At 38.2% G+C, this 18,742-nt stretch overlaps 1 protein-coding gene across 8 annotated transcripts in view; it reads left to right on the forward strand.

Moving 5' to 3' along the window:
• The first annotated feature begins 336 nt into the window (after nt 1–336).
• The window catches only part of LOC129771908 (pantothenate kinase 3), a 56,570-nt gene continuing 38,164 nt past the window's right edge, over nt 337–18,742 (forward strand). The window contains exons 1-2 of one of the 8 annotated variants that reach the window (XM_055776042.1): nt 337–452; nt 1,103–1,269. In XM_055776042.1, coding sequence (XP_055632017.1) covers nt 1,227–1,269 — 43 coding nt within the window. In that variant the 5' untranslated portion in view covers nt 337–452; nt 1,103–1,226. The other 7 variants (XM_055776036.1, XM_055776035.1, XM_055776037.1 and 4 more) reach the window with 7 other exon arrangements.

The raw sequence follows: 18,742 nt of genomic DNA on the forward strand, positions 1-18,742 counted from the left end.
CTCTAGAGCTTGCCACTCAGAATGCATTCAAGGCGTGTTATTTGGCATAGAAATCTCAACTAAGTACTAATAAAAATGACGCAAGTAATACTACGTTGAGACGGCGAAGTTCCTCTAGGAACGTTAGTGCCATTGAAGAAGAAGAAGAAGAAGAAGATATATCGGCGACAAAAAGATGAAGAAGATAGATACGTAAACGATTGTTTTTGTAATACATTCAATGATTAAAAACTAATAGCGTGCGTCCATTAACTCGATTTGTTTACATTTGTTACATAGGACCTTTTCAAAAGTTACGCGAGAACTATCCGGCATCTCTGGCAGAAGCAGTTGTGTCAAATGTTTTCCTGTCCGTGCATGTGTCATGATCTGACCGCGGCAGTGAATTTCTCGAAATTGGAATCAGTGCGGTGCTCTGTCGTGTGCTAATGTTTTCATTGATTTTATGTAATGTAAATAGAAATTCGTTCTGATATTGTGCACGTTAATATGAAATCAAAGACTATGACGTTCTTTGCTGCCATACTTGTGGAACTTTGCTTTCATACCGTTCTTCAGAGGATATGTGTCATGCTACTTGCCGATGAAGATGGATGACTAAATTTCTCCTCGATCCAGCGCACTGCTTGGTACTGAAATGAATGTATGGTTGGTGTTGGAAGATAATTCGGAACATTCAATTTAATCTGCTTATTTGATACTAAGCTCTAAATTTATTATTGCAGAAGTTTATCCCATTTCGGAACATCTTATAAAATTACAACATGTATGACTACTCTAACGCCTATTGTTTGAAAACGGCAGTTTGTTTACCACAGCTATACTTCATTTCGTGTACACTGTCTCCGAATCGAGTGAGTGACGGACATACATCTTTAGAGATCGGTGAACTTGTTCAAGTACGCGAAGATGACGAACCTTGAGATAAACCATGAAGATATATGGAAAAATAGCTGAAAAAAGTTGATGCTGGTCATCGTTTTTTCCTCGTGCTGAACATTGTATTCGTAAAAGAATAAGCGGTTTGTTTTGTTTTCACGTCCATGTGTTGTGCTGTTTGTATACGTAAAGTTCGTTTTTCCTCACATGAGCTTTTCGATAGTGAATTGAATGTAAACTTGAGCTAGGCGCTGCGTCGTGTTGAGCGAGTATTGAATAGTGGTACACTTCATCAAATAATAAACTTAAGTGGAACGTTTGCGTGTGCATCAAACTGAACGAAAGTTATGGAAGCAACTGCCGGAACATCAACGAAAACTGTTAGGAAAGGTAAGTGTGAAGGGGTATGAAAAGCAGGGGAAAGTATATTATTTTTGCTATATTACTATTGCCTTGTTTGTTGATACGCTGAATTTAAAAACCAAGGTTTCAAGATAAAATTGTAGTTATTACTTTGATGTATAACTGATAAACTTGATAGCGGGAAAGATGAAGGCTCTCAATGAAGGTATTGCTCTACTTTGCTTACGATGGTCAACAACTAGCGTAAAATTATCCATTTTTTCTGAAACACAATTTAACTTGTATTGTTTATCTTCTATGAGTTTTGACAGAATCTGTTGTTCTATTTATTTTGGCTTAACATTTTTATAACATGGCTGATCCACAATATTTTTTGTTGAACATCTTTCGTTGTTTGTTTTTATTTGTGATGTGGCTTGTCAAGACGGCGACCAAGCCCATTATATCATAGGAGGACCGTCATAATACTGCTGTTCTACGTCCCGCGCTCCACCGAGACTATTTCAACTATTTCACATTTTCAAATACAGCTGGGAATGTATTTGCAGCTAAGTTATGACCAAAAGAGAGAGTCGATGCAGAGAAATCGATCAAATCACTTACACCCCTTTCATTCTAAGCCCCTCAGATATACACAGTTTATACTTTGATCGACATTATATGAGGGGCTTAGAATGAAAGGGGTCATTCTAAGCCCCTCATATAATGTCGATCAAAGTATAAACTGTATATCTGAGGGGCTTAGAATGAAAGGGGTGTAAGTGATTTGATCGATTTCTCTGCATCGACACTCTCTTTTGGTCATAACTTAGCTGCAAATACATTCCCAGCTGTATTTGACAATGTGGAAGATAGGTCAGAACCTCATCTATCGGATTCTATAGCAAACTTAAATTGGGACGTTTTTGCAGTTGAGTTATTAACTAAAGAAAAAGTTGATGAAGAAAAATCGATCAAGTCACTTACACCTGAAGTCGAAGAATCTAAGCCTCATCTAAAATCGTGTGAATTGCGAAAACCCCGATTTTATTTATCACTGTAGATTGAATCGGTTGTAAAATCGATCAAATCGAAATCATATATGCATATCAGACAAATACAGTTCGTAAGTCGCATAAACGTATAATTTGAATCATTTTAGTACTACAAAAAATCGTATTACATGTAGTGAAAAGTTGTTCAACAGTATTAGATCCTAATTGAGGACCTATTACATCAAATTGACAAAGAACATAGTTGAGATTTCCATGCAAAATAACACACCTTGAATGAATTCAGAGTGGCAAGCTCTAGAATACGCGTGACCACATTGCAAGTAGGAAAAAAATTCTTTGACGAAAAATTCCCCCGACCAGAACGGGAATCGAACCCGAACCCCCGGCATCTTCGATGTGACGCTAACCACTCGGCCACGGGAGCACTGGAAGAATTCATTTTATTAAACTTTTCTCAATTTTTTTTATTTTAACAATACAAATTAGGGTATACAGTGACAGTGCCAGTATGCAGCATTAGTACTATTCCCGGTATTCCCGCCACCGGAGCGTTATTTGCATAATGAATTTATTTTTTTGTAATGAAATTTATTGTGAGGCCAATGTAATGCGAGCGAAATTCTCATCTAACAATTGGTGGAAACAGGTTTTCTGACAGCGGGTCGGCGGCCGGCTCGAATTGCGTCACCTCGACGGATTGGGACCGCCTCGGTTCTTTATCCTCGTTAGATGGGTACTTCGCCCTCTCATTACTTTACTTTCAGAATAAATTTTATGACAAAAAAAATCTCTTAAAAAATTGCGCTCCGTTGGCCTTAATACGTAAGTACCGTAGCATTTTTAATTTTCCTTTTTTAATTTTTTTTTTATTTTTCCAGTTTTTGTTTCTGTTTTATTTCTTAGTTTTGTTATTTTTTCAATCCCATCTGTTTATTTTTTTTATTATTAGGCTCATCTAGCAATTCAGCTGTAACAGAGCCGAATTTATCGTGTACATTTTTCTCATGTTGTTTATTACACAGAAGTCATTTAGGCGTAAGAGTTTTCCTATCTCATCGATACACATTTTTATCTATTATACATTAAAGGATGTGTCACATCAAATTGCATCACGGAAAAAACGCTGTACAAATTCGCCCAGTAGACCGATCCTTTTGAAAATTTTAGACAGTAAAATAAAAACTATTAAACAACTTTTGGCATTTTCTTTTTATTCATACTTCGAGCCCAAGCCCGTATGCTCGCACCTTCCTCTTTACCCCGTCCATAAGGTTCTGTACAACGTCAGGTTGTAGTTTTTTTTGAACAGAAATCCATTTTCTCTTGAAGTCCGCCTCCGATTTGACAACTTTTGGGTTCTTCCGGAGGGCCTGCTTCATAATCGCCCAATATTTCTCTATTGGGCGAAGCTCCGGCGCGTTGGGCGGGTCCATTTCCTTTGGCACGAAGGTGACCCCGTTGGCTTCGTACCACTCCAACACGTCCTTTGAATAGTGGCACGAAGCGAGATCCGGCCAGAAGATGGTCGGGCCATCGCGCTGCTTCAATAGTGGTAGTAAGCGCTTCTGTAGGCACTCCTTAAGGTAAACCTGCCCGTTTACCGTGCCGGTCATCACGAAGGGGGCGCTCCGCTTTCCGCAAGAGCAGATCGCTTGCCACACCATGTACTTTTTGGTAAACTTGGATAGTTTCTGCTTGCGAATCTCCTCCGGAACGCTGAATTTGTCCTCTGCGGAGAAGAACAACAGGCCCGGCAGCTGACGAAAGTCCGCTTTGACGTAGGGTTCGTCGTCCGTTACCAGGCAATGCGGCTTCGTCAGCATTTTGGTGTACAGCTTCCGGGCTCGCGTCTTCCCCACCATGTTTTGCCTTTCGTCGCGGTTAGGAGCCTTCTGAACCTTGTATGTACGCAGGCCCTCCCGCTGCTTGGTCCGCTGGACGAATGAACTTGACAAATTCAGCTTATTGGCGACATCCCGGACCGAACTTCTCGGATCACGTCTAAACTGCTTAACTACACGCTTGTGATCTTTTTCACTGACGCAGCATCCATTTTTGCCGTTCTTCACCTTCCGGTCGATGGTTAGGTTCTCGAAGTATCGTTTTAGTACTCTGCTGACCGTGGATTGGACGATTCCCAGCATCTTACCGATGTCCCGATGTGACAACTCCGGATTCTCGAAATGAGGGCGCAGGATTAATTCACGACGCTCTTTTTCGTTCGACGACATTTTTCCAAATTTACGAAAAATTGACAGTGAAGCATGGCCAACGTGATCTATACACTCTTATCTGATTATAAGCGAAAGCTGAAGTTATAATTCCTAAAAATTAAATTTCTACAGCGTTTTTTCCGTGATGCAATTTGATGTGACACACCCTTTAGTCGTTTAGGCGTTAGAGTATTCCTATTCTATCGATACACAACACATGTCGCATTTTTCGGCGTAATAATATTCCTATTGTTCGAATGTTCACAGTTAGACACAGCGGGACAGTTGATATGAGGTTTCCATTGTTGTGTTTATAAATAGCACCAATTATCGATGCAGCAGATCGATCGTATATGGGCTGAGAGGCTGGGATCACCATCACATGATGATTGATGCATGGACGTAGTAGCTAGAATAACACACAAAGATGGTCAGTTGAGAGCCCTGAGTTATAAGCTCATGATTGTTCGTTTAGTAGCGGACACGCAACCAATTAGGCTACGAAGACCCCTACAGTCTTAGTTTTGTTTTGTTCGAATTGTATTCTGAAAACAATCGTTTAACGGTTGCTGAGGAACGCGACAGCATCAGAAATGTTGGAGTAATATTTCTCAATTTGGGAAAAGCAAAATTATTGTCATTCCTTCATAATGGCACAATTTTACCTTTTCGCATTGAAATAATCTGGTAATATTGTTCACCATGCTTAAGGCATAAGATAAGAATTATTTAACCTTTTCGTCGAAGAATCAGTTAAACCGTCATAGTTCGATCTTACTCTGATCTTATCTCCTTGATCACCATTCAAAATAAATCCAGAATAAATTGGGAGCGGTTCGTAACGTAACGTAATAACATACTTTCTAATGAAATCCAACGCTGTGGCTGTCGGATGCAGCATTTTCAACGGTTTCAACACTAAGAGAATTTGAATTTCAGCAAACTTACTGTTTCGTAAAATACCACAGCTAAGATAGGAGTAGATGTAGATTTTTATGTATTTTCGAAACTTTGAATTTTTTTATGTCAACACTCATTTTTACCCACGAATTATGAATCTTGATGTGATTCAAAACACACAAATCTTATTATCAATCTCCTTTTAAATGCAGCAATTTTAGAGATATTTGAAAAAACATTTCTAATTTATTTTAATTTTTAATTTTAATTTTTTTAAAATTATTTTCATATAAAATAGAAGTCATTGAAAAATTATAAAAAAGAGTCCAAAATGGTAAAACTATTTTTGACGAAGTTCGTGGAACACCGAATTCTTATGAATTTTCATTTTTTTTTTCATTTTGAATCATTTTAGCCACAAATTATGATTCCTGATGTGATTTAGAACAAAAAAACTCTTTATCAATCTCCTTCTAAATGCAGTCATTCTCGAGATATTAAAAAAAATATTGCTCATAATGCACATTTTAACATCAATACTCTATAACTCTTTCTGAGACACTATTTCACTATAAATTATCAAAGGTTTCTCTTACTAAAATCGATACGCTCTTTTAAAAGGTTACGCTTGAGTCAAAAAATTCCCATTTGCTGAGGAAAACTCATATTTCCTCCAACCCAAACGGAATACAAACTTTCATTCGAATCAAAAATACATGTTTTTAAAATCTGCATTCTTAGGACGATTTCATGGAATTACTCATTTGCATTTTATTTTCATTTGTTCAAATGAAAAACCAGTTGTTGGCAACAATATGGGCTTTATTGTGAGCTATCTGCTCTAATATTCCCACAATCTCATCCACATCATTGAAAAAAGCTGTAACTGTTCTTTCGAGCGGATTCCGGACTAAATCGCCGCAGAAAACGACTGCAACAGAAACAACCATTCAGAAAAAGTGTAGTAGGCTACAAATATTATGGCGCAGTATTGTATTTCGAAACAAAAACTAACCGGGCAATCGTAATACACCAGGCAATTGTATTCCGTCCGACGCTTGCTAAAGGATCGTATCCTATGTTTCAAACTAACCGGGCAATCAGTGGAACACAGGTTTGCGTGCGAGACATCGCCGTCTTCGACGGCGGTGTACTCGGTTCGCGTCATCTTGGCGGCTTGGGCCGCCTCGATTTCTTATCCTCGTTAAATGGGAACTTCGTCACCATTACATTGACCTCAGAATAACTTTCGAAAAACGAAAACGAGAAAATAAATTTATACTACAAATAACCGATAACCGCGAAGATGGCATCACGGCCATAGAATCCCACTGGGGCAGGATTCGCCTACCGGGTGCATTATACGCGGCGATGACATGACAGAAAGAAAAACAAAGAATTAATCACACAGGGACAGAAACAAAAGAATAGAAATCAAACACAAGGAGTGCGTGAAGCTAATTAAAATGTTATAAATTAAATTGTTGAATTATAGAACGTGTTAAAATTAAGTGGGACAGAACAATGTACGTTGAATTTATAATAGGAGTACCGGTAAGTTTCTTCGTTTTATTAGATATAGATTAATGCCTTATTCTGCGAAAATGATTACAAATTTAATATTCAAAGTATTGCCCATCGCTAGTCACAACTTTTTCCCATCTTTCTGACAATTCACGGATCCCTTTGCGAAATAATCGGCCGATTTGTCGGCTAACTACGAATCGATCCAATTTTCGACTTTATCAAAATTGGAGAAGTGCTGGTCAACCAGGCCATGTTGCATCGATCGGAAAAGGTAGTAATCGGACGGGGCAATGTCTGGAGAGTACGGCGGGTGGCATATGACCTCCCATTTCAGCGTTTCCAAGTAAGTTTTGACCGGTTTCGCGACATGCGGCCGAGCATTGTCGTGCTGCAAAATAATTTAATCGTGTCTTTGCTCGCATTGTGGCCGCTTTTCCTTCAGTGCACGGCTCAAATGCATCAATTGTCGTCGGTAGAGGTCCCCTGTAATGGTTTCATTCGATTTTAGCAGCTCATAGTACACCATACCCAGCTGGTCCCACCATATAGACAGCATAACTCTCTGGCCGTGAATATTCCGCGCGGCCGTCGATGTTGATGCATGGCCGGGGTATCCATACGTTGCCCGACGTTTTGAATTGTAATGGACCCACTTTTCATCGCCAGTAACGATTCGACCTTTCTTCGAAAAAACCTTTCTTTTATGCCATTGAAGCAGTAGTTCGCACGTGAAAAAACGCCGTTCGACGTTTCGTGGTTTCAATTCATACGGTACCGAATGTCCTATCTTCCGGATCCTTCCCATTGCTTTTAAACGATCGAATATGGTTTGCTGAGCTACTCCAAGTGTATCTGCAAGTTCTTGTTGCGTTTGTGACGGATCTCGATCGAGTAAAGCTTCCTATTCTTCATTTTCAAGCTTTTTTGGCGGTTCGGAACGGTCTTCGTCTTCCAAGTCAAAATTACCACTTTTAAACCGTGCAAACCGCGTCTGACACGTTCGCTCAGTTGGAGCAAGGTCAACATAAACTTCCACCATAATGCGATGACTTTCCGCAGCTTTTTTCTTCATATTGAAGTAATGAAGTAAAGGCGCGTCCACATTATGCCGAATGATACCGATCGGCATGTACCAGGCGGCATATTCGGTTCGTTATGTAATGTGGACGTCACATCGGGTACACGAAGCCGGAACCCCATCGGATGTACGAAGCCGTCACGAACACACGAAGCACAATGTCGTCAACGCTAATTTACTTCGTTTTGTTTTGGTTCGACTTTCTCGAACCGGACCCACTTGTTTCGGGTTGGGTTCGGTTTGTTTCGAGTTGGTTTTCGGCACATCGGCAAGCCCGGGCGGTACGTCCACATTTAGTCGGCTTTACCGGGCGGCCAAGGCCGCTCGGCGTAATGTGGACGCGTCTTAACACTCCCCGCAAAAACACTCTCGTTTGGTACGAAATTCGACATATTCGAAGAGGCAAAAAAACTATGTTGTTTACGATACAGCTTTTTGACATATAAAAAGACGCGCAATAACAGTAGCTTTCCAACGAATGTCTGGAAATTTGATTTACTGGAATAATAATCAAGTTACGCCATCTATTGTAAAACCGAAGAAACTTACCGGTACACCTAATACATTCTGAACTAAAATGCTGATTATTATAAAATTACAGCTTAAAGCATACACTAACAAAAACTGTGTTTGCGATGGTTGTGAGTATCGTCACCACAAGCTTCTACATCCTTAGAAAGTGAATTCCGAAGGGAAGCAGTAAGTGCACCCAAAACATCTGGTACCGTTCCGCTTCATCGTGAGTTTGAAGGATCCACGCTTTTCCGAGTTATTCTGGTTACGATTTACGGGGAGGAGACCTTTGTGGACACGTATGCATTTTTGGATCATGTGTCTGAATTGACGCTTTTAGCGGCAGAATTGCCGAATCAACTTCGGGAATGTCACCCGATCAGAACCCGATTCAAAAGTAATACAATTGCGGATTGCGGGACGGGGTTTCCATAAATGCTTCCCGCTGAGAGATGCTCGTACGGTAAGGAGTCTTGACCTACCATCGCAGACACTTCAATTCAGCGAGTTGAAGGACAAAGGGCCTGGCCGGGTAAGGGAGTAAAAAGTGCCCCCAAACCAAATCACTAGCTGTATGGCAAATATAGTAAAGGATATTAAATAAGAAATTTTGGTGGTTTATTTGAACCCCTATGTGGTTTGACGTAGGATCTATAGTGAAAAACGTACTTTTCGTTAATTTCACGCCATCCTCAAAAGATCCGAGATAAAAATTTGAAAAAAATACTGAATGTGCATCTTACTACGATGTATCAAAAAAAATTATCAAAAAAAAATTTCATCAAAAATTTTAGTACTAAAAAAAATAATGAAATCTTGAAAATTTTTTTTTTGGGATTTAGAGATTCAGTACTACTCTAATTCATATTTTAATGTGTTTCTACGGCTTTTCTAGATATGTGTGATTTTTTTCAGATTTTTTTCAGTGTTGCGCGGTATCAAAAATTTTTTTTTTTATGTTTCCAAAGAGTGGTTAGGTAAGGGAGTAAAAAGTGCCCCCAAACCAAATCACTAGCTGTATGGCAAATATTGTAAAGGATATTAAATAAGAAATTTTGGCGGTTTATTTGAACCCCTATGTGGTTTGACGTAGGATCTATAGTGACAAACGTACTTTTTCGTGCATTTCACGCCATCCTCAATAGATCCGAGATAAAAATTTGAAAAAAATACTGAATGTGCATCTTACCACGGTGTATCAAGAAAAATTATCAAAAAAATAATTCATCAAAAATTTTAGTATTAAAAAAAAATTATGAAAATTTGAAAATTTTTTTTTGGGATTTAGAGATTCAATACTACTCTAATTCATATTTAAATGTGCTCTTACGGCTTTTCTAGATTGATAAATATCGTCAAGCTGTTTTTTTTTAAATATCTAATAATAAAAATAAAATAATAAAAAAGAAAAATACACAGTACAAAAAAATGTTATAGATTTTCTGGCATTTCGAAATTTTGAAAAAAAATATAACTTTGAGACCACAAATTCGATTTGTTTTTTTATTTTAATCTTTCAATTGAAAACCACGAATACAATAAAATAATCGATTTCAAAAAAATAAAAATAATAATGCAGACGATGAAGAAAATTATTTTGTGTCACACAATGCTCTTAAAAATTCAGGAAAAATTACGCCACATGTAGAAAAAAGACACATACGAACGCATTTAAATAAAAATTTGAGCAGGAGTGGGTCTCAAAGTTATATTTTTTTTTTCAAAATTTCGAAATGCCAGAAAATCTATAACATTTTTTTGTACTGTGTATTTTTTTTCATTTTATTTTTAGTATTAGATATTTGAAAAAAAAAACAGTTTGAAGATATTTATAAATCTAGAAAAGCCGTAAGAGTACATTTGAATATGAATTAGAGTAGTACTGAATCTCTAAATCCAAAAAAAAAATTTTCAAAATTTTAATATTTTTTTAGTACAAAAATTTTTGATGAAATTTTTTTTGATAATTTTTCTTGATACACCATGGTAGGATGTACATTCAGTATTTTTTTCAAATTTTTATCTCAGATCTATTGAGGATGGCGTGAAATAAACGAAAAAGTACGTTTTTCACTATAGATCCTACGTCAAACCACATAGGGGTTCAAATAAACCACCAAAATTTCTTATTTAACATCCTTTACAATATTTGCCATACAGCTAGTGATTTGGTTTGGGGGCACTTTTTACTCCCTTACCTAACCACTCTTTGGAAACATAAAAAAAAAATTTTTTGATACCGCGCAACACTGAAAAAAATCTGAAAAAAATCACACATATCTAGAAAAGCCGTAGAAACACATTAAAATATGAATTAGAGTAGTACTGAATCTCTAAATCCCAAAAAAAAAATTTTCAAGATTTCATTATTTTTTTTAGTACTAAAATTTTTGATGAAATTTTTTTTTGATAATTTTTTTTGATACATCGTAGTAAGATGCACATTCAGTATTTTTTTCAAATTTTTATCTCGGATCTTTTGAGGATGGCGTGAAATTAACGAAAAGTACGTTTTTCACTATAGATCCTACGTCAAACCAGATAGGGGTTCAAATAAACCGCCAAAATTTCTTATTTAATATCCTTTACAATATTTGCCATACGGCTAGTGATTTGGTTTGGGGGCACTTTTTACTTCCTTACCCGGCCAGGCCCTTTGATCATCTGCGTGGGCTTCCGATAGCAGACTACCACAACGTTACTCCCCTGTTGGTAATTGGGTTGAATAATGCGCAACTGAGTGCAAGCCTGAAGCTCCGGGAAGGCAAATTCAACCAGCCATTTGTGGCGAAGACCAGAATCGGCTGATCAGTTTATGGGAACATAGGGGAGCTACAGAACGCTTCCAATCGTCGTCATATTCACGTATGTTCTCGGCAGATGATGAGCTACACAACTTAGTGCAGAGATTTTTCAGTGTCGGAGGAGCTGGAATATCCAGTGTTTCCTTTCAGTTGAAAATCAACGAGCTCGAAATATTTATATAAATGAAGTTGCCTTCTAAATGGCAACAAGTTTGCGAACAAAACGGCGCATATTTGACTTAAATTGGATAATTTTAAGTATGTTAAATAAAGCGTCAACTTTCGATCAGATATACGACATTTCTTTTTCCCCAACCCTATATTTCTAGCCTTTTACACTTTTTCTGAGCGGTTGCTAACTGCGGTGATTTATTCCGGTCATGCTATTGAACACATATTTTTCCTAGTCTATCTCATTTGTTTTATGGTAAGAGTATCTGTGAATCCATTTCCGTACTGATACCACGAACGAGTGAAAATGCATGAGTAATTGTTTGTATAATCCGTTGAATATCGAAAAAATGATGCTTTGAAATGCTGATAAAGAAGATGTGACTATATTACTCTATGCTCCACAATATACAAAAAGATTAGGTTTACTTTTGTACAACAGAACTTTTTGTGACTCTTTCTAGCAAAGCGTCCAAGCTTTTGCAATGCCCGTTGGAACTTTTCTGCACACTCATAACCCACGACAGGTAGCGAGCGAGGTAGGTCATCGCGCACTGAGAGCCCGATAAGGTCCGCCTTCCAAAGGTCGTATAGATAATTTTGAAATGAAATTAGGAAACCGTCTACCTATATGAATCAAAATATACATGAATTATGGTACTCCGAAAGCCGTTATGATGGTGGGCAGAAGAATCCGAGAAAAGGACAAAAACAAACAAAATTGTGGAATGTTACATAAAAGTGGTGAACTAACTCCAACTACTACCATTTTTGAAGCAGCCAAAGACACTCAATGTTGTCGCGTCGCAGTTTTTCTGTGTTTGGGTAGCTTACTTTACTGTTGAGCGCATTAGAGACAGGGTGCGCATTTTATGATTTATTTCGCACACCGCCGAGGAGGGTTTCGCAAAAGCTAAACCTCCTTACCACAAAGCACCCGAGCGGGTGAGGTCTCTCTGTATCAGTGGCAGCGAAGGAGTGCGCGAAAAGCCGTTGGCGGCTGATAATTCAGTGTCAGTTTGAAGACTGGTTGAAACGGACGGTTATTGAAGTGCGCGCTTTTCTGGTTACGTGTGTTCGGATCCGAGTTCGAGTGGCGCGCGTGTCTCGCGTTCGGTTCCGTGGCATTGATTACAAGTCATCTACTCAGCAAGCATGCATTGCACGATGAACATCGCGTGATAATAAGTCACCTCCCTCCAGATGATTATTGGTTGGCTATCGGCGCATGAGTAATTGTAATACATGTTCGAATCTGAACCGGACGGGATTGAGTAGGGATCAACCTTAACATTGGTCGTTCAGCGCGTCACAGCCTCGAGAGTGATCCCAAGGGGAAAGAAAGTTATCAACAGAAAAGGAAGTTTGTGATAAATACGGCACATGAATTCTGTGCACTAGTTTTGTTTCAAATCCGGAAGGTAACGGATAAGAAATCGGCTGTTGAACGTATAATTGAGAGAACGGTTAAATTTTAGTCGATATAAAATTGGTTCAATGTGCGTATATTTTCGGGGAAATAGAGAAGTTTCGTGGAATTTTTAAGAACTATGAACGTTCGCAATCGAACAACCGATTATGCATGAGCGTTGAGCAAAGTGAACCCACCCAAGTGTTTTTTTTGTTGCGGTAACGTGTAATTAAAAATTCAAAGTGTTGTTTCCTGCATGAAAGACTCGTATCGCGCGTCTGTTGGCTCTGTTCGCTCGAGGCTTTTGACCTGTACGGGTCCTAAGGGTTATGAGGACAGTGTTTTCTTCTACGATAAATTCTTGAACGATTCTTTTCGATTCATTTGAAATGGTTTTTCTTTCGAATGTGGCGCCACATTCCACAACGAAAGAAAATTGAGGTTCTGTTGTCAACTTATTGCAACCCAAAACGACAGGTTGGTGATATTATGCGTATATTATGCGAATACGCTGGGTAAAATAATCAATTGTTATCGGATAAACGAAACTCGTATACTGATAACTGCGTGCAATTTGATACAGTTCTGCGTGGAAACTCAACCTTTTCAGGTGCCTTCATTATCGAACCGTATCTTTTGTCGATTTTCATGAACCCTCATATAGTAATGATCTCATACGAATATGAACACATTTGATGGTAGGAATAATTGCTCCGGAGAATGTGGCAATTTTTCATGAACGGCTAGACGGATATTTCAAAAAAAAAAAAGATTTCCGTGTGTTTTTTTTCGGTTGGTGTAACTCATTCACTTCCAATGCCGAAGGCAGCAATCGCGAAGATACAAAGTGTTTGTTTGGATTGGGTAATCATAACATGCACATCAACTCTTTTCACGATTTGTTGCATCTTCGTCTCTCTTGGTTGGTCTTTCGCGTGCCACCACCACCAGTAGTGATTGCGTGGTGAAAACCCATTGGGGCGGAAGCGTGCTCGATTGTTGCGGCAGGGCAAGGTCGTTCCGTAACTGGGTCAAACACGCGTTGCTGCTATTATACGGACCGGTTCGTTACGGATCCTTGCAGTTTTGGGGTAAGCAAGCAGAAGAAAAATTAGGAAACACGACACAGTTGAACCTCCCATAATAGGTGTTATTGTTCACCTTTATATACAATATAAAATAGAAGTGTCAGGCCACTCCGAAAAAGGGATCTCCAAAATCTGCTACCGCTTCTTTAGGTGTCGAAAAAGACTGATCACGCATTGTTTTTTCAACGTGCGGGAATTAGGGCTATATAGCGGATGAGCTGCTTTAATAATTTACTTGATGCGATGTGTAAGAACGTCCGTTGTTTTCAAGGTCTACAAGGTCTTAGGATCCATAATTTTCTCAAATCACGTTTATTTCGGTAAGGTACGAATGAATAAATTCAAAATATGAAAGAATAGGTATTCAAAAATCCATGGAGTTAAAATAAAGGTTACTTACACTCGATAAAAATTAAGCATGATGCAATATCTTAATTTCTGAGTGATTTTTGGAAAAATAACATCGTCTTAAAGTAGCATCCACACCCAAACTAGCATTGTCAGAAAACATTTCTTTTTCGACTGAAAAAATGTTTTTTCGTTTGCTGAAGGGTGAAATGAACAAATAAAAGCATGATGATGATGATCCCGCCTCCTTCCTACAGAGGTTTGAGCAAGACGAGTCTCAGCATTGAAATCAGTAAGGCAAACAAAAAAAAACAATGAACTGATTTTATTTACAGATATAAAGTCAAAAAATTATAATGTCAAATGACAAGTCAATGCTAAGTCATGTCAGTCACAGAGCCGATAAGGTCCCGACGAGGCCCTTGCACCCAAGTGGTCCACCAGAGCAAAAGTCCAGTCGCCAGCCTTGTTTTGGATTGACTATGAATATCCTCATCCAGAGAAATCGAGGAAATTTTCTTTACGAAAAAAATATAAAATGAAGTTGGAAAGTGTTTTCTAAGAGTAAAAACGGAGAGATTCAATATACATAATTTAATAGCTACAAGTTGGTATTTTCTGGTTTCTCTCAGCTATATCGTTTTGCCTCAATGCGCGTATGTGTAATGGATGACAATATCGGGAAAGGAAAAAATAGTGGTTGTGTCTACGAAATTATTTTCATTCAATTCGCTGTTTAAAAAACGTTTTAGTTCCTGAGAAAAGGCCGATTATGTGCGTGATTTTGTAGAAGCAGTTGAAGAATGGTAATGATTCGTTATGATCATCGCGAGAAGAATATACAAGTTGGACACATGTTGAAATTTGTGTCCTTATTACCCATGCACATATTGCGCTGAGTATGCATCGCGAAAGTTCTTCTTCCTTTTTGTTTTATAGAGGCTCCAAGCTTTGAAGATTATCGCCTAGTTTTGAAAAAGCTCAAACCGATGGTCACAGGTGCTTATACAGCCATTCCATGTGAAACCGATATAGTGGTTCTCAGATTTTCGTCAAAAGTGGTAATTTTGTTCTTTATCGCAAAACATTGGACCCGTATTTTTTATTTTTTTTTGTTAGGGTGATTTTTTGGACCATCGGTTAACTTCGAAAAATCATAACTCAAAAACGAAAAAAAACATTTCCCTGGTTTCGAGATATGTTATTTGAAAAATCTTCAGCTCTCCAGGAAAAATATAAAAAAATATAGCGCCTTTGGTCCCGAGACCATGAAAACTATAAAAAACAAACACAATCAATAATAACGAAAACATAATTTAAGTTTTCTGCAACTGTAGTATTTTTGCAAAAAAAACAGTTAATTGGCTTTAATTTAAAATGTCGAACATCTGAATTGATCCAGTGGTTCAAAAGTTATGAATTTTTGAAAAAAGTCATTTTAGGCAAAAATACGAAAAAATGGATTTTTCGGACCACCTTAAAATGGAAATGGTCACCCTAACAAAAAAATTAATAATACGGGTCTAATAATTTGCGATAATGAACAAAACTACCATCATCACATCACAGTTTCACAATCCTTTGGGAACTCAGAAAAACTACAGCAACGTGTACGTTTGATGCAAAAATATACAAGCTCTCTCCACCAGACGGTAGAAAAACCGGCGCTAAATTATTTCATCGAGCGGGAGGCGAAACAATCGAAAGACTCAATGTGTCCGTTCATTGACTACACTATCGAGTCTCAGAAAGGATTTTTGGCCGATGTTTTTTGCATCAGCAATGAGAAAAAACTGTTGACTGATTACTAGCTGGAGTGAAATCGCGATTGCCTTCTCTCATTCCGTAGAGCGAACATTGCATTCACATTTGAAGCGATTGATTTACGCGTGTCTGACTCGCAGTGTCATATGAAAAATGTGCTTCTTCGCTGCATTAGTTGCTCATTATTGACAGCACGAGTAGAGCAGCGCAGAATAAATGTATGACAACCAGTTATTGACCAGGGAATTGCAATGTTCAGCATATCAAAGAAATTCTAGACACATTCTGTTTCGATTGATATGCAAATCATCAAAATCCGTTCACAGCAAAAATATTTATTTACGTTAAAACTATTTGATAAAAATGTGATGTGATTTCTGAATTGACACCTGTACGTTGTACTACGTTAATTTTGTTTGTTTTTTCCTACAGTTTTGGTAGACAAGATAACATTTTCGCAGCCAAACCAATAACGAATCTAATTAGTTAAATCGTTCAGCTTTCATTTGCCTCGTAGAACGTTTCAGATAGACCTTTTACTACAGAGATATATTTGATTTAATGAAAATTATCCTTTCGTGTTTGATTATCAATATATTAAGTGGCATACGATCATTTTTGCTCGAAATATGGATAATCGAAGACGAAAGAGTTATTTTTTCATTCGATCAAAGATGTCTCATTGGAACGTTCCATTAAATGAAAGAAAGCTGATTGGATTTGTTGTTTGTTCTGTTCTAGAAGTATTATCTCTTTGTCTACAAGGGCTTCGATAAAAACAGAAAGTAATTATTTTTTTCTTCTCCGATGTTTTTGTCCGTTACACATACAATCATCACAGCGAAAAAATATTACGATGTGTTTTGACGAAATAATGAACGTTTGTTAGAACAACTCCGTTATTCAAGTTGAGTAGCCATTTTATTCCACCATTTCTTCATTCATGTTGCATCGGGATTCACCAGTCAATTTCCTCAAGTTTTTTTTTTTGACAATAGCTCAATGTTCCTCGATTGGGTGAAATTGGGGGCAATTGGGTGGATGGAGGTAATTTTCGATGAGATCTCTTCCGTGACCACTATCGGCCTTAAAATGTGACCCTCATTGACAAATCTCACAATGTACGAAACGAAAGATTGTGGGCCTACAGTTCGAGGAATATCCTAGATAGTGACAGAAACATTCCATGATTCCAAAGCCCTGCATTTGTGATGGTTTGGGGAGCTTTCTGCAGACGCGACGTATTACCACTCTTTACTATTGAGAAAGGCGTTTAAATCAACGGGTTATATTATAAAACGGATGTTTTGCAGAACGCCGTAAAGCCAAACATGGGAAGGTTGTACGGGAATGATCATTACCTGTGCAAGCAGGACCAGGACCAGATTCGCAGTACGAGAAGGCGCTCCCTCTCGTACTGCGAATCTGGTCCTTAACTGGTGTTGGGAAAATTTGGCCGACTGTCAAAGATGAATGACCTTCTAGTTCACTAGATCTGAACCACTTGGTTTACAAAGTATGGTCATACATGCTTGGCGCAGTTCAAGGCCGTAATCTTCCGAATTTGGGACGAAAAAAATTATGGAATATTACCGTTCATTCAAAACATTCACCAATAAAATCTGAATATCTCATGTAAAATATTAGAAGTGAATTTGTATGAGAATATATTGGACACGGTGTACACAGCCATAGTGCGGCCTAAGATGACTAATTGGCCATATATCCATAACGGCTTCTTCGAGCACTGTCCGGTTTCTTATTTAGCTGATTTCCACATCCTTAGAAATGTTTTCAGTTGGATTGAGGTCTGGACTAGTTGGAGGCCTGTCTAGAACACGAACTTCGTAATTTTGGAATCATTACATTGATCGGCAGGAACCGTTGTCTTGTAGGTATCACTATTTGTTAACGAAAGTATTTTAGAGGTACCGTTCAAGGACACTGGACAAATTCTCAATATATCGAGTGGCGTTCAATCTTCCATGGTACGAAATCAAGAGTCCAACCCGTTGGAACTGCTATTTCAATCTTGCGAAATAGACCATGATCTTTGGAATGGGAATTGCACCGCGCAGATTTTATTTAATTTGTTTGTTTACTTCTCTCCAGAAAAAAAATCGCGCATTGAACCAAATGCACTGCATTGTCAGCCAACGATGAACCTGTAGCAGCGGACGCTTAGTTCCGTGTTTTATTTTTTTTTATTCGCGAGTGCAAACTACTGCTGTCAAACTATTTGCGTTCTTACCAGCCCATCAATCAAGCTTGATCATAAAGTTGTTTTTGTGTTTTTGTGTATTAGTTTGTGCCAGTCGTGCGTCGTTACTGCTGTCCAGCGTCCGTGTTCACCGGAGATTATGAGTAAACGATAAGATTTTATCCGCAGTGTGATTGATGTGCGTATACCACCGGCGTACCGGAGGCCAAGTTGCAAGTGTATTTTCAGTTGAAGCGGCTATTAGAAGTTCTCAAGGTACATATGAATTTAGTTTCTAATGCGAACAATTGTAAGATTAGTTTCATTATGTGTGCCAATTTCATTCACGGGTGTAATCTTAACAGTTAATCTAATCAGTGTGCTTGACTATAACAATCAGCCATTCCATGCCAAACCGATACGGTGGTTCTCAGATTTTCGTGAAAATTGGTAGTTTTGTTCCTTATCGTAAAAAATTAGACCCGTGT

This window comes from Toxorhynchites rutilus, chromosome 2, assembly GCF_029784135.1.
Source record: "Toxorhynchites rutilus septentrionalis strain SRP chromosome 2, ASM2978413v1, whole genome shotgun sequence".
Classification (NCBI taxonomy): Eukaryota; Metazoa; Arthropoda; class Insecta; order Diptera; family Culicidae; genus Toxorhynchites; species Toxorhynchites rutilus.